This window comes from Phoxinus phoxinus, assembly GCF_949152265.1.
Source record: "Phoxinus phoxinus genome assembly, chromosome: 11".
In the NCBI taxonomy this organism is placed as follows: domain Eukaryota; kingdom Metazoa; phylum Chordata; class Actinopteri; order Cypriniformes; family Leuciscidae; genus Phoxinus; species Phoxinus phoxinus.
In genome coordinates, this window is record NC_136886.1 from 11,891,503 (window position 1) to 11,907,885 (window position 16,383).

The following is a 16,383-nucleotide window of genomic DNA, read 5'->3' on the forward strand; positions in this document are numbered from 1 at the left end:
TTTGAAGACTGAAATAATGTTCTGGCCTTGGTTTACATGCCATAAAACACAGCGGCACAATGAAATAAATCAAACAATTGCTTTGTTACCTTTATCTGTGCCAGTGACAGGCTCATGTAATGCATGGATCCCTCACAAAAGCCAGTGCCACAGTGTCATGATATTAAAGTATTTATATTTTATGTGTCCATAGTGTCTTGCACAGGGATACATCCATTTAGACAAGTTGCATTTCTCTTGGGCCTAGAGCAAAGGTTCCATAGCAGTAAGGAAGGGGTTCTGACCATTTTTTCCATTAAAAATGACTTAAGATACAGTATTAACTAAACAACTAAAACAGTAACACTTTACAATAAGGTCTCATTAGTTAACATTAGTTAATGCATTAATTAATGTATTGTACACTGTTAGTTAATGATAGTTACAGTATTTATTCATATATGTTAACATTAGTAAATACAACTGTTCATTGTTAGTTCATGTTAACTCATGTCTGTTAAATAATATAACACTTTTGATTTTTTTATGTATTAGTAAATGTTGAAATTAACATTAACTAAGATTAGGAAATGCTTAAGAACAAATGGAACTTTATTGTAAAATGTTACTAAAATTAATGTTTTATTTTTTCCTCCCAAAATAAAATCAAATGCATTCAAATTAAATTGTTCTGCATATGGTATGCATCAATAATTATTATTTGAATGGTTTTCCAATATAAGCATCATACAAAGTAGGCTATATAAATATATTGGTATATATATGGTACTACATGCAATACTGTAGTATCAAAATAATATATTTTAATATAATTTTACCCACTGTCAGTATTCCTTCATTCGGTAATCACACTTTATCCTCTCAACCTCCTCAGACAAGGACACTGTAGTCATAAAGCAAACATTTTACATCTCATACACTAAATAAAAATTACAAAAATCAATATAAGTCTCAAGAAGAAGAGGGGAAAGAGAAAGGGTTGGTTCTGAGCTATTAACACCAGTAGTGTTGATATTTGTCGGCCTGTATGAATAGAACAGATGGAAATCCAGAGAATTCTGCAAGCTAATTAATGGAGCCTCTTCAGTAATCTAATAATCTGGGGAAATTCTCTGTTTGTCGTAAATGACAGTTTAAATTGGTAAAGATCCTTTTATCTCTTCAATTGGCTCTGAGTTTGTGTGTGTGAGTTATGGAGAGGCCTTTGCAAAATGCCAGAATAGATCAATGTTGCTCAGCATAGGCCAGACTATAGAGTCAATCCCAGTCCAATTCTAACGCATCATTGGGCAAATCCCAAACCTCAGCTGCTTAGCATTACAGAGGAATCAGACAACTCACCCACCCCTACCGATGCCTCAGCTCACTGCAAACAGCTGGGACGGGGTATGTGTGTGTGCCTGTGTGCTCCAGACAAGACATAATAGCCATGGCCTCCAGGATATATCCTGGTGTTGAGTTTGGGCAAAAGGGAGATTAGACAGGATATTTCAAGGCCTTTAATCCCTCTCTCTGCAGTTACACAACGGAGAGGAGATTTGAAATGTTAGCTCACCGAATGCTGGATTTATAAATGAAGTAAAGCCTTCTCTTATTGTGCCTGGATCTGAGTGTGTGAGGTCCAGATGAGAATGAAACGAAGGAGGGGGGAGTACATAACCCAGTGGGACACCTACCATACTCTGGCCTAGAATACAGTGCTATGCATAAGTTTAGACACCCATGCTAATGTTGACTAAAAAGAGGAATAAAAAATAATCTTTTGGAAATTGAACTTAATGCCTTAATTTAAAAAAAATAGGAAAAATCCAACCTTTAAGGACACCAAGGACACCCCTATGTTAAATTCCCAACAACCCAACAACAGTTTTACATGCATGCAATGACAAAAAACACTTTTGTTGTCGTATAATATGCATTTATTTTTACCTGATTTGCTCACCGACTCCCAAATGATTCGTTCAACGACTCATTTTTCCAAACCCCTCCTTTGTGCGACGCTAATCTGCGTTGATTGGTCAGATGACCCAGTCAGTTGTGATTGGTATACTTATTGTTTAACACGGAGTACAATGATGCTTTTATCAATTAAATTGTGTTATAATAATGATTATAGTCCACTGCTTTGTAGTTTGTAGTAAAAAACGAAAAATAAGATAAAGAATTTAATGTTATGTTAGCGAGCATAGCCCAGAGTTCATATTGTAAAAGCACAATCAGTCTTTGTTTGCGTTAGCCCGATGCATAAACATAACGTTTTTACAAAAAATAAATAAAATAAATAAATAAATGCAGTTACGTTACTACGAGGTATTACTCTATTCTTTAAGACAACTCCGAAAACAACGACAAACACTTCACATATCTCAATACAATTGTCATTGAAGATCTAGAAGCTAAACGGTGCTTACACAACAAACAAAATAATTATTAAGCATGCTACATAAAACATAAATGCAACAATTATTAATAACACTTACAGGTTGTGATACGGAGGAGGAAGCTGATGCAAATACACTTGGAACTGAACCTTCCTTCAATATCAGCTCCTTCCTTCCGGCTCGCGAATCCAAGTTTGATTGCATTTAAGTTAAGCAATCGTCTTCAAAATGGCGCAAACAAAGGACAAAGCTCGGACTATACTTCTGTGGTATAGTTGTATATATGAATTGTAGCCACTTAGTCTTCAAATGCTCCTCCTTGGGCAGATTAAAAAAGTTGTCTTTTGAGTCGCACTTCAGAACACAGCGTCTCGTCGCCATGACGTTTTCAAGTTTACCCTGGCCTAGGAGCGCAATAAGTGGGCGTATCGTATTCAAATAACTTGACAAGTTGACGTCATCTAGTAAGAGAAAAAGCTTCGGTCTTCTAACGATTCATAAAAATGACTCAGAGTCGACTCTTACTTTTGAAAGACAATAACTTTATATACGGTGCACTTTCATATTTCAAACTTTGCAGGATGTTTTTGTTCACTTAGATCTATGTTACACACTACATGAAAGGTAAATTTCAAAATTCCATAATAGGTGCCCTTTAATACAACTGTTCATTGCTAGTTCATGTTAACTCAGGTCTGTTAAATTATTTAGACAGATACAATTTAATTTTAATAATGTATTCGTAAATGTTGGAATTAACATTAACTAAGATAAAAAAATGCTTAAGAGTATTTTTCGTTGTTAGTTCATGTTAACTAATGCAGTTAACCAAAGTTAACAAATGGAACTTTATTGTATGCATTCATAATTATTATTTAAATGGATTTGCAATGTAAGCATCATAAAAGAAGTATATAAATATGAAATGCTGTTCTTTTGAACTTTCCATTTATCAAAAAAATTCCATCACGATACCCACAAAAATACTGAGCAGCAGAATTGTTTTCAATGTTGATTGTTTTTTGAGCACGAAATCAGCATATTAGAATGATTTATGAAGGATAATGTGACACTGAAGAATGGCTGCTGAAATAAAGCTTAATTTAAATTAAGTTTAAATTAATGTTTTACTGTATTTTTGATTAAAAAAAATATGCTTGGTGAGCATAAGAAATTTTCAAAAACAAAAAAATATCTTACTGAACTTATAGTAAACAAAAAAAATTTCTGTACTATTTGAAATTTTCCACAGTTATATAACAATTGTGGCATATTTCCCATAGAACAGATAAAGAGAGAGAACGAACAACTATTAAAACTTTCTATATAATTAGATTATGGAATATTTCCCATACGGCCGAAAGAGAGAGAGAACGAACAACTATTGAAATGCATTTTTTTGTGATATATTGTGTGATGTGATCAGCTGATTTCATTGAGAGCACTGGTTATTAAAAAAATTCCTGCAGGAGAGCAGCAGTCACGAGAGTAGAACCAGATCTGATCTCATGCCTGACTAACAATTAATCACGTGATGGCTGATCTAAACCATAGTGTCTAATCCGAAAAGTGTCACAACCACAAGCTTAAGATTAAGACCCCCATCACCATATTCTATAGTACAATCTCACACACACATTTTCCCCACATGTACTAGTATTTCCCCACTACAGTATTGTGACTCCACACGTGAGCACCAATCCTCTTTAGAGTCGATTAGCAGCTGTTTCACACAGAAAAGCTCTCACTAAGGGTTCTGGGGACCTTATATGCCAAATGGGTTCAGATGAATGTCACAGTCATAATAGTGGAAGTGCAATGTTACAATGATTTCGCAAAGCACATTTTGCATTAGGATATCCGCTAAATGAATGATTTTCCCAGCATGAGGTTTCTTTAGAAACATATCTTGAAGGTGACATGTTTTTTTATGTTAAAAATGCTTTCTCCTACCACAGTTTAATATGCATAGACAACTATAAGCAATAGACTGATCTCCCTGAAGGGTGTAAACACTGTGGCACTATCAAAACATTGTTCTGTTTGTGCTTCTGGTCAAACAATGTGTTTGGGGCCAGACTGCCTGTTTGTCCAAATCATTTTTGACATATGGGTGCGTTGAAATTCTCCTGGGAAGTTCGTATTTACGAGTTTGTAATTTTTTTCCATCAGATGCATTCAAGTCACTTTTCTACAAAAGAAATCAGCAATAATTTTTTAACTCTACTTCTACAAAAAGGTGAATAAATGATGCGCATCATGTATGTTTTTGCACATTTTCTCACTGACATGCCCCCAAAAGTGGAAACTCTGGGCTTAAAGAAAGTTCAATATAACTTCAATTTATAACTTGTTATTATAAAAGTGTTGTGCCTTTTTCAAGTAACTGTTAAAGTAACATATTACTTTTAACTATACAGCAAAATACCTTTTTCAAATAAGTAACGCAAGTTATATTGTTTTCCCATTTATTGACTGATGCCTCTCCCGTTCTCATGTTGAGAGAAATTGCAAGTAAGTGCCGAGTGTGCACTGTGTAAACATGATTATTGTAGTTCTAGACAAAATGTAAGCATATATTTACTCATCTCATTTTCACTAAAAAACTGATTTTGTATTCCACAAAATTAATTAAAAAAGTGAAATGCAAACTCAGAATATTATGCAAACCTGCAATAATTAAATGTTACATTACACAAATGCTGTATAGTTTACGTATTTAATCTCACTTTATTTAACCAATGACTATGCTGCTGGCGCTGACCTTCGATGATCCAATTCAACATTACCAATAAACAAAAATTAATAAATGTTTTTATTGCTAAGTGTTGAACTTTCTTCTTCTGCAATCCTGAATGGCAGCACAGCAGAAAGTGTCACAGAGTGTCTTTGTTTGAGCTGCGTCCTCTACTGTACAAGCGTGAATTTGCATTTCCTTCAGCCTGAGACTTATTCATTTCAATTTTGGTGTGAAAGGGTCTTTACATTTGCCAAAAAAATAACTTTAGTTTGTTTTTGTTCAAAAATGCAAAAGTAGCCTCACGTAACACATTACTTTCCAAAACTAAGAAACTAAGTTCTTAGGGAGTAACACAATATTGTAACGATTAGGCCAACCTTTAAAAGTAACTTTCTCCAACACTGGTGGTGATGGCCTAAATGTATCTTTCTTACATGACTTGAATCCACAAATAAACTTTGTCTCCCCCATATAATGAAATCAATTGGATCCAGTGTTGTTTTGTACCTCAATGACTTTCGTTGAATGGACAAAAACAGTTGAAAAATAATGTTGTGTTCCGTAGAAGAAAGTAAGTAATTTATGTTTGGAACCATTAGAATCAGTAAATGATGTATGAATTTTTATTTAGGGGTGACCTATTCCTTTAACGGAATTCAGATTAACTATTTAATAGTCAAAAACCCCAAGAACTAGTGTCCTACCTATCCTCTTGATGCACGTCGGTGTAGATTATGCAGTGTCCCGAGGGCATGGCTGCAGCCTGCAGCAATTTCTGTGTCTCTCTTTTCCCAGAGAATCCCTCCAGTAGACGAAGCTCATCAAAGTTGCCAGCCACAGTGTCAGACTTTCTGCTGCCCACCCTGCTGGAGTGAGCCTGGCCTCCGGTTTGAGACATCTCCACCTCAATATTACTCTTATTCTCCAGGTACATCTTCACTCTGGCACACTGGACCGCAACTGGGCGATAAGGGGGAAAATTGAGATCAAATGATCTTTTATTGCAGCGTAGGTGTCATATATGTATGGTTACTAGCAGGTCTTTTGAGACTTACAATTCTAGATTTATATGTAAGAGACTTATATAAGGCACATGTAGAATAATGTTGTACAGAGAGAAATATGTAGACATTCAGAACTGCATTGCGTATGATTTCATTCCACAAGGATCCACCTGCCCCATCTAGTGCTTCACATGAATATAGCATTAACACGCAAATAAAATGTAACAAATTTCCCCATCAGGACTCATTGTGGTTACCAAGACACGTTAGATATATGGACTAATATGTATTAATGCACAGGGTGAATGTCACAAACACTATTGTAAACCTTCAGGTCACATTGTATAGCCCTACAGGTCCCTGTGCGATTTTCAAGTCATTGTGCATTCAAACCGCCGCCGGAGAGAGCTTCAAAATTCGCTCTCGCCAACCCTGCCAACAACACCATTGAAAGATTCATGGACGCTCTGACATAGATCAAATGCTTGGTCTTTTTTTTTTACTTTATTTAGAGGGGCTGCAAAAGCAAACAAGCATGTTGATCGTTATTTGTGCAGACTGACAACAAGTAGGGAACCTCATGAAAACTTTTAAATGTGAAAGAAATTGGTCGATGGAAAGAACTTAACAATTTGACATGTTTGCTAACTAAATAACCAAATTAAAAGCCATTTGTATGGTGTGGCTTATAAGAAATTATGGTCTGTTCCCAACAACTTCCACTCCAATATATATATATATATATATATATATATATATATATATATATATATATATATCAAAATGTTCCTTCACTTAAAAGAGTTTAAAGAGACAATTGCATTCAATCTCAGTAATATGTAAATAGTATCACAGAGGGCAACCAACAACCATCTTGATTACAGGGACTTCAAATAGCTTGTCACCTTAAACATTTGACCGTTCTGTTTTAACAGAAGATTAAAGATGTGATCACTTCAGATAGATTGTATCACCTAAACCTTTTACTGTTCTGATTTCATTTACATTAAGAGTTGACCATTTGGGTTGATTACATCCTGAACAAAATGGTTATCAATTGTAGAATGGGAATGGGTGTCTCATTCTGAACCTGAGCAACTTCATTTACATTAAGAGTGGTAAACTGTAACAGGATAAAAGGTTTGAGATTTAGATGTTCTGGGTTCATTCTGACGCTGGTAAACCCAAGGTGTTTCGTGTACTTTGCCACTGCTATGCTGTAATAAACTTCATTTTTTGAGATCTTGCCTAAGTAGTGTTGCGCGCCGCCTTTTCAAATTCACATGATATACCTCTCGCCTATTTTGCTTGGGAACTAATGTGGTCAGAACTAAAGTTTTCAGGACTGCGTTCTCTGGAATCCTCTCCAGCGGAGGACTTCTACATTCCGAAGCGCGTCATAGCTCATTACCATAAAGTTGACCTGAAGCTGCATTCACGCTACAAGCGACTTTGTCACTGCAAAGTCGCCAGTGGCTCGCGGTGTGGTCGCTAGTAGGCGTTCCCACTACTGGTTGCCTAGTAATGTTTGTGAGTGACATTCACGGATGTTACTCCATGTTGTAGAACAATCCGTGTTCTTGCCGCTACAAACTAACATTTTGGAAGGAAAAGTCTAAATATTAATGGAATCAGTACAGAAAATGCATAATATTAAAGATGAACGAGAAACAGCGAGTGCTCTTTGCTATCGCGGCTATTTAACTGCAGCAAACGGGCAAATGCCGGTTTATCTGGGTTCACGAAAGCATTCAGGCTCGGAGTCAGTACGGCGAGTACCACCGTATGTACACAGAGACATATCATACATTATAGGACAGTTTCTGACTGCTAAAATTAGCTTCTCATTCTTCTTGCCTTGGTCGGACTCGGCACTGGAGAGCGATGGATCACGTGCGCCCCACTGACTTCCCTCCTATTGGTTGTCGCTCCCGAAAGTCACTCTTAATTTGCATAAAGTTAAACAGATCTCAACCTTGTTGCGTCGCCGGACACGCCCCAACCAATGATCGTGTCGCCGGAAATCGCCCGCTCTCCATTGAAATGAATGGTATTCATGTCACTTTGTCGCTTGTAGTATGAACGCAACTTCAACTCTCTTCACCGCTCTCACCGTCCAAGACGTGCTACGCTGCCCTTGCCAGAGCTCGCTGCCGCCTCACATTGAAAATTAATGACTTCCGCCCACTTTGACGCTCTCGCTGGCGGTGTGAATACACAGTCAGTCACTTAAATGCAGGGGCGGCGCTAGGGGTGGGCTAAGGGGGCTTAAGCCCCGAATGTTTTGTCAAAAATATTATTTTTTTTGTCAATGTTTTGTCAAAAATAATAATTTTTGTAAAAATAAATTCAATTTTGTTTCATTTCCTCTCAGTCTTTCTGAGCGGAGCGGCAAAAAATTAAACAAAAGCTCTATTACCGTGCGTGGTGGCGGACGGTAATGCATCGCGCATCACTCAGCTTGTTTGACAACTGCCAATTAAACTAACGAAGAATATACATCTTCTTCTTCGTCGTTGTCATCAGGGGCAGGGGGCCTATTGTATGTTACACCGCGTCGTAGTGAGCTTACTGGCTAACCGGCTGAAGTTAATATGGACAAAGTTTTTTAAAATGGAACACTAACAGTAAACCTCACCGGCCGGAGAGAGATTCAGAAGCAGCGTCGGACGAACCGCGGACAAGTGTATGCTGCGTTAACACCAAACGGGAATAGAGCGTCTGGCGCGAGTGATTTCAATGTTTAATTCAATGTGAAGACGCGTTTACGCGCGCCTGGAGGTCCTGCGGGGCGAATGAGGCGTTTACTAGCGCGGCTCGGTGAATTCACCTCTTTCGCGCGTCCATTTTTTTTTTCCGTTTTTTTTATTTTTTATTGAGTAGGCCTAACTATCATCATTTTCCCAGATAGTGTATAGATTTTTAGGCATTCTATTGTCTCAAACAGCCTGAAAAATAGTGCATTTAGCTGACGTAAATGGGAAAAAAATCTTCCGACCCCCCTAGGTTTGGGCTAAGCCCCGAATGTTTACATCGTCTGGCTCCGCCCCTGCTTAAATGTAAATGTAAAATAACACTGCATAGTTTATCATGGATAGATTAATTCTTATTAAGCTAATTATTCATTCAAGACCTGTGACTGATTTTCTCTTTGCCTTTTGTTGTTTGGTTCGCATTAATGGCGCAATCCTCAGCAGGTTTATTAGACTGCTTCCCCTTTAAGACCGAGTGCTACTGAAGCACCATATTTTCTCCCAACTTAACTATTTACGTCCATTTTAGACATAAACTGTGTTAACGTGAATAAAGTGTTTTTAAGTAAATTTTGACATTTTTTGTGTATATTTTATCGTTTAGACGCGCACACGAAACCCAACGTAGAATTTGCTTGTGTCAGTGCAGTCCGTTTCGGAGCGCGCGAAGCATGGGAAAAGTATCTCTTGAGCAGATTTTTGTGATTTTAATAACTCTTAATATCAAACACGTCCCGCAATTTAACAACAGTAAAGACTGCATTTTACAACAAGCACTTATTGTGCTGATTCTGATTCACCGCTGTGAAATGTAGGAAGTTGCGCTAGACAGAATGCGGCTATAGTTTTAATCGTTTAACTTTAGTTCTGTCCTCCATCGTCACTCATTAAGCAGAACTTGCAGAAGGCTGTCGTGGCAAGATAACGTCTTTATATTAGCAATAATAAATAGTACGCGTATTCATTTATCCAGTACGTTACCGATAGCAGAACCGAGAACGTCCGACTCCGAGCTTATCGATACAGCGGTCTAACGTTAATAGCACTGGGGCCATTAGACCGCTTAATACCGGGTTTCGATAACGTACCCACATCCCTAATAAAATGACCCTTCCAAGAGCTACATGGCAATTGATCTGTTCAATATAATATCTTACTTACTTGTTGAGTAATAAAAAAACGCCACTCCCACACCACACCGTAAACGACGACTAGCCAGAGAAAATGTTCTCTATTTATGGATATGAGGTATTGCATACGTCATAATTGACGTATGCAATTTCCCGCGAAATCCATCCAGCTTGCGTTTACGTTTAACTCCACTTTTACACATACATTTGCGAACCTTGCATTAGATTTCACACTTAATGTTTAGAAACATATTTTTGCATGTTAGGATGTGTGAGCTGAAACAAACAAAATGGACTGACAGCGTCTACTGACAGCATCTAAAAGTTAACACAGAAATTGTTTTAGATTTTACAGAAATGTAAAAATCTTTGTGAATCCTTTATCTTAAATAGATTTGTATAGTTACAATGTACTGTTTATAGCCTATATATATATTAACTAACTCTAAACTAAACACACCCTTAGCTATTAAAAAAATAATTTTCGTAAAGTAAAATGTTTTAAGTAAAATAAAATATATTCAATGAAAAACTTTTAAAAACTTAACCGAAAATAAGTAATTTTGAAATAACTGAAAGTTAATGAATTAAAAATGAATTAAAGCTAAATAAATATATAAAAAATCACATAAAAGTATAGCTACTAAAACCTAAACTAAAATTAAAATGGAAACTATAATAAGTAGTATAAAAATAAAACCTAATTCAAAATAATTACTAAAATAACACTGCCCTACTTTAAATCTAACCAGTTCTGGTTCTCTACAATATAAAATTCAACATACTAATTCCATGACTTTGACTTTATTAAACAGCTCCACCAAGTGGAAACTGTGAGAAAAGGCAGGACACGACATAAAAAAAGCCTGTTTTACTAGCAGACTGCCTCTTGGAAAAAAACTCTCTATAGCAGCAGATCAAGCTTATTAAAATCGTTTTTATATTGTAGTAGAGTATGACATCACTTCACACGCCTATAAGATTTTAGGGCTAATTCTGTCTAAGACCAATCCTTTTGATGCGTTTACAGAAAAAAGAGAGTCATTGTGTCCTTGAGACAACCATCTAAGTGTTTGTAGTCCTTAGAAGCCACGGTCAGTGAGAAAAAACAAAGCACCAAAAAAGTGGCACGACTAATCATTGAGAAGCCAAAACAATAATGTTTAAGGAATAATTAGTTATGGGGCCGATAAACCCTCCTTCTGGAGTGTCCAGGGTAATTGGATTGACTAGAGGTCACCCTTTTCTCAAAGAGTCGTGTGCTGCAGTTCAGACACAGAGGAGAGTCATTGTGTGTTGAAAGCTCAAGGTCTGCCTTAATGGACGCTTGGGCATATATCAGTGACCTGTGACCAATGACTATTGACCGGTGCTTGTTTGATTTCCGTTCCTCACTGTTGCTGAACCAAACAAGCTCTATTGTGCCAGTGGTTACTGTAAAGTGTTAAGACAGGCTGCAGAAACATGTAATCTGCCGTGGAGTGTTATTCCTCTTTCTACTCATATTCACCAAGGCAAGTTTTGAGATGGAAGTGGGACGGTGACGGATTCAAAAGCAGATGACATTGACAAGAAAGTCATTCTGCAAAAAACAAACATTAATATTGAATTATTTTTTTTAACTTTGTCAAATTGTGTTGTTAAATCAGTGGTTAAGAATTGTATTTTACTCAATTTTTAAAGAATAATAATGAGATGTTTACTAATTAAAACATATCAAATGGATTCGCAGCTTGGATAGATGGATATAGAGACAGACAGACATTGTAATTGAGAGCAAAGACTGGAGGTTTTTCCTCAGGAGAATCAGAGTAATATTAATCTGCTTAAAAAACCTTAACACACACTAAGCTCTCACACACCCTCTCCAGACATTACTGTACATTCCTCTTTGCTCCCTCCCTCCATTCTCTCAGTGTGGGAAGAAATATTATAATCCATTGAAAAATGCATTCAGTACGAATACTGTGTGTGAAAAGGAGACCATTTTCAAAATTGAATTAAAAAATGATAATACGTTCATTTTTGTGTGCATATAAAACGCAAATTGCAACCCACACTTACATAAAAAGTCATGTTGATTATGTCAATATAAAAAATTTAAATTACATCCTAAATCAAACAGTTTAAATACACAGTATATGCAAATTATAATTGAATTCACTTCACTGTTGTAATTTTGTTACAGAAAAGGTACTTTTTTTCTTTTTTTAAATTTGTTCAGACAAATTAATATTTTTTAATTGAATTAAAAATATAGGAACATTTTTAACCTATCGTGTATAATTGTAACTGTATAAATTGTTTGTTTGTTTTGCTACGAAACTTGACTCCTTACCTGCCAATGCAGAGAATTAAATGGAGAAGTGGGCAACAAGATGATGATGATGATGATGATGATGATATTATAACATTAAAACAAAAATAAAAAGTCCGGTGGGTCCAAACAGGTCAGACTAGCTCATGAGTGCCGCACACAGGCTGCAGGTTTTCACGAGCTCGGGAGGAGGAGGAGGAGGAGGAGGAGGAGGAGGAGGAAGAGGCTCACTCTTAAATGGAAGTTGTAGACTTCTTCTAGGAGATTGAGGGAGTGACCCACAACTCTGCACACAGACAGGAGAGAGTGAAAGAATGAATACACAGCCCTCCCTCTTCCCTGTTCTCTCACAGACCCCCATAATGGAAGTGGACACTCATGAACACTGGTGTTTTAAGCATGCTCAACTTTCCCTCAAATGCCCGGACACCCACCCCTTCAAACCTAATCAAAACAATACGCACAATGATCGTCTTAAATAAACTTTTTCTTGCGGAAACACACTCAAATATGAATCACTAGTAGCAACTTACTATGTATGACGTTATTGCTTAAAGCTTCTCCTACTTATGAGAACTGAAGGAATCTCACTGCCCTACTTTACATCCGTCTTACTGCCCAAGACCTGCTTTAACAAGGAGCGGTCCAATCCATCCCCTCTCTCCAAGACATTCCTAAAAACTAAACAAAAACAATTTAACATCTCAGTCTCCAAAATTGATAACGACTGATCAGTCCCTTGAGATGCAAAAAAGAATTTGAGCAGCAATCATTTTTCCTTGTACAATTCGAATTCAATAGTAAAGCTGTAAAATAAACAGATTAGGACATTACAATCTGCATCCATTGAATGTAAAATTATAACAAGCATCAGTTTAAAAACAAACAAATATAAAACATCTGAATTTACAACTCTACATGTTTCAGCACTAATGAGGAGCAGATCAATGGCAGGGGTCACAAAGATGTCAAATTAACCATGATATTCGACTTCAGACGTCATATAACATCATCATCTTTATACATCAAAAGAAGTAATAGAAATAGAAATAGTAATAGCGGAAATATTTTGACACACAGTTCTAGGCAGGGACTCAAATTATACACTTTCTTACATTCCATTGTTCATCGCAGTTCAGAATAAAATGATTGTGAAAAATGTTTTAAAGGAGCCAGAAGAAAAGCAGAAGAGAGCCGAGTGATCATGGAGGTGATGTGGTGTATCACACGGGTCGGAAAGAGTGCCGTTGATCGCTGTAGGGGAGAGGAAAGAGTGAGAGAGACTTTCATGTGACTTCTAGTAGATTCTGGATTTTGGCCCAGTCTGAGGTCTTCACTCATCCGCACATTAGTCTGAGAGTTATGGGCAATATAACACAGAATTTTCATATAAAAACAGATTATTATGCACACTTGTGCATTAAATGTAGGCCTAAATTAATATAGTCCAAAAGAAACAGACCACATTGGAAAAAAAGCAAAACAAAACAAAATTAAACAAAAACTAAGCAAAACAAAACTAAGCAAATCAAAACAAAAACTAAGCTAAACAAATAAAAAAAAAATACTCTCTAAAAAATGCTGGGTTGTTTTAATCCAATTTTGGGTCAAATATGGACAAACCCAGCCATTGGGTTCAATTTTTAAATTGCATTTTTGATGCAACGTTTTGGGTTTGTCCATATTTGACCCAAAATTGGGTTAAAACAACCCAGCATTTTTTTTAGAATGTAAGCAAAACCAAAACAAAAAAAACCTAAACTAAACAAAATATAAGCAAAACCAAAACTATGCAAAAAAGAAAACTAAGCAAAACAAAACAAACAGAAACTAAAAAAAAAAAAAAAAAACTAAGCTAACCAAAAACTAAACACAAAATAAAGCTAAACAAAAACTTAACACAAAATAAAGTAAAACCAAACTAAAAAAAAGTTTGGTTCTGGTATAAAATATATATGAAATATAGATATTTATAGGTCCCTAATGAAATAAGAAAATCTGTGATATTAACTCACATATGTAATCATCAAGTTTTACACTTGTAGAGATCATGCTCGGGTGCTGCTGTCATCAAGGTAAAGGGGGACTTTTCCATCATTTGAACATGCACTGATGATGGCATGATACTGAAGAGAGGGAACTGATTTGAGAGTAATCAAGAAACTGCTTCAATCAGATCGCTGTTTTGATTAGTGTATGTTTTCTAAGCACTTCCTGCACAGTTCTCAAAGAATAAACCCTGGATGTAGCATCAAGTCAGAGAGCTCCTGTGCATGGGAGCCCCTTATATTAGTATATCAGGAATGGAAGAGACTGATAATTGGACTTTGCAAGGTCAAATAGAGTCGGATAGTGAGGAACACACAGAGGTAAAGACAGGTATGCTTTATCCAGTAGGCTATGTGGCTATGAGATCCCATAAAACATCCAACAAACCCAGCCATCAAAGGATTCCAGCCGTCTCAGCTCCACTAATCGCAAAATTCCTCCAAAGTCAGTTATGAAAAAATTTCCCGCCCGCACACACGCCGTCCTACAGTGGTGCTTATGCAACCCTACCGAATGAATTCAACTCTTCTTACATAACAGTGATATACTGAATAGACAAGAAGAGAAAGAAGAGATTTTTTTCTTATTAAACGATTCAAGCAAAAATCGAACTCAGGGCGCACATATCAGCTACTGTGCAATGAGTCAGAGCATTTGCACTATGGTTTCCAACCATAAATACTTTGAATATGATGGTTCCTTCTAATGGCCTTTGGCATGATGAACTCAAAAATGCCACACACACAAAAAAAGCTATTCATCAAACCACAATTTCTTTACCACAAGTGTTTGGATTTGATCATGCCGTTTGAATGATTTGTGAGAGAATGTACAGTAAAGTCAGACCTTGCTGCTGAATTTCTAAATGAAGTAGTTTTACATCCTTGGTTCATTTCTTCTGGCTGCCCGGAGCCGACCCGACATGAGAGCACCTGACCTACTCCAGCATAATGCGCTCTGTGATTCCTGCTTATGAAAGAAAGAAAAAAGCATTAAGACGGTGAAGAATGCTCCTGCTTTCTAAGCCAAATTAAGCCATCATAAATCTTCCCCCCTCTTTCCTCTGTCATGCACCCCTAATATCCTTTCATCTCCTCAGACTTTGACGTAGAAAAGAAGATAGAGGAGGCGGGTTTACAATGTAACCTTTGACCTCTGAGCTTACTGCTATGGCCCATTAACAACAAAGTCTGTGAACCATGAGAATGCTGAGCTAGATGGATCAGCCGACTCACGGGTAAACATCACTTGACTTGCTGTGAGGGTGGAAGTGCTCACACTTTACAACATAAGCCAGTATGAGTTGTGCAGGTCATTATGGTGATTTTATTAAAGAGTTTTCATCAGCGTTTCTGAGGAATTTGTCTTAAAATGTCTGGAAATCCCACACAAGACCAAAGCCAAAGTAGACGGAATCTAAAGCGTGTTAAACCTTAAACAATGGCAAACTGCTAGCATATTTGCGGATTGAGAATATTAGATAAATACATTTTTAGAATTTTTATTATTTCATTATCATAAATTATTATTATATCCAGTATCATCACTGGAAACAAGTAACATGAGGCAGGGCTTACATTTAAAAATGACCAAATTTGGGGGTTGGGTTCAATGTCACAAAAAGATTAAAGCGTTACTAATCTTTTCTATTGGACCGTGAATATGGATTTTTAATATTGGCCATCAAATTGGTTATAGAGCACAATCAAAATAAATATTAGCTGTTGGTATTGGTCAAAATGTGAGGAATAAAAACACCAGAAACTAACATACAGTGTACAAAAAAAAAAGTATAATTATGTAATTTAGAAAAAAAAATGCTGTGCGCGTTTCAAATAATATATTGAGAAATATTTTGACTGATAAATTGAGACATCGTTATCAGCTAGTATGTTTTTTCCTCTCTTTTTAAAATGTATAAAATTTTCCCCCAATTCAAATGTGCAATACAAACACAAAAATATACAATTATTTAAATTAAAAACCGGAAAAACAACAACAATGAATTT

General features: G+C 36.4%; 1 protein-coding gene across 2 annotated transcripts in view; it reads right to left on the reverse strand.

The window, feature by feature from the left end:
• oca2 (oculocutaneous albinism II) overlaps positions 1 to 15,429 on the reverse strand; it is a 91,387-nt gene extending 75,958 nt beyond the window's left edge. Inside the window, exons 1-4 of one of the 2 annotated variants that reach the window (XM_079628934.1) lie at positions 15,221 to 15,429; positions 12,859 to 13,006; positions 12,347 to 12,611; positions 5,826 to 6,081 (exon numbers count right to left, since the gene is read on the reverse strand). In XM_079628934.1, coding sequence (XP_079485060.1) covers positions 5,826 to 6,055 — 230 coding nt within the window. In that variant the 5' untranslated portion in view covers positions 6,056 to 6,081; positions 12,347 to 12,611; positions 12,859 to 13,006; positions 15,221 to 15,429. Of the gene's footprint in view, positions 1 to 5,825; positions 6,082 to 10,039; positions 10,126 to 12,346; positions 12,612 to 12,858; positions 13,007 to 15,220 lie in introns of those variants that run through there. The other variant, XM_079628935.1, reaches the window with a different exon arrangement.
• Positions 15,430 to 16,383: the final 954 nt, after the last annotated feature.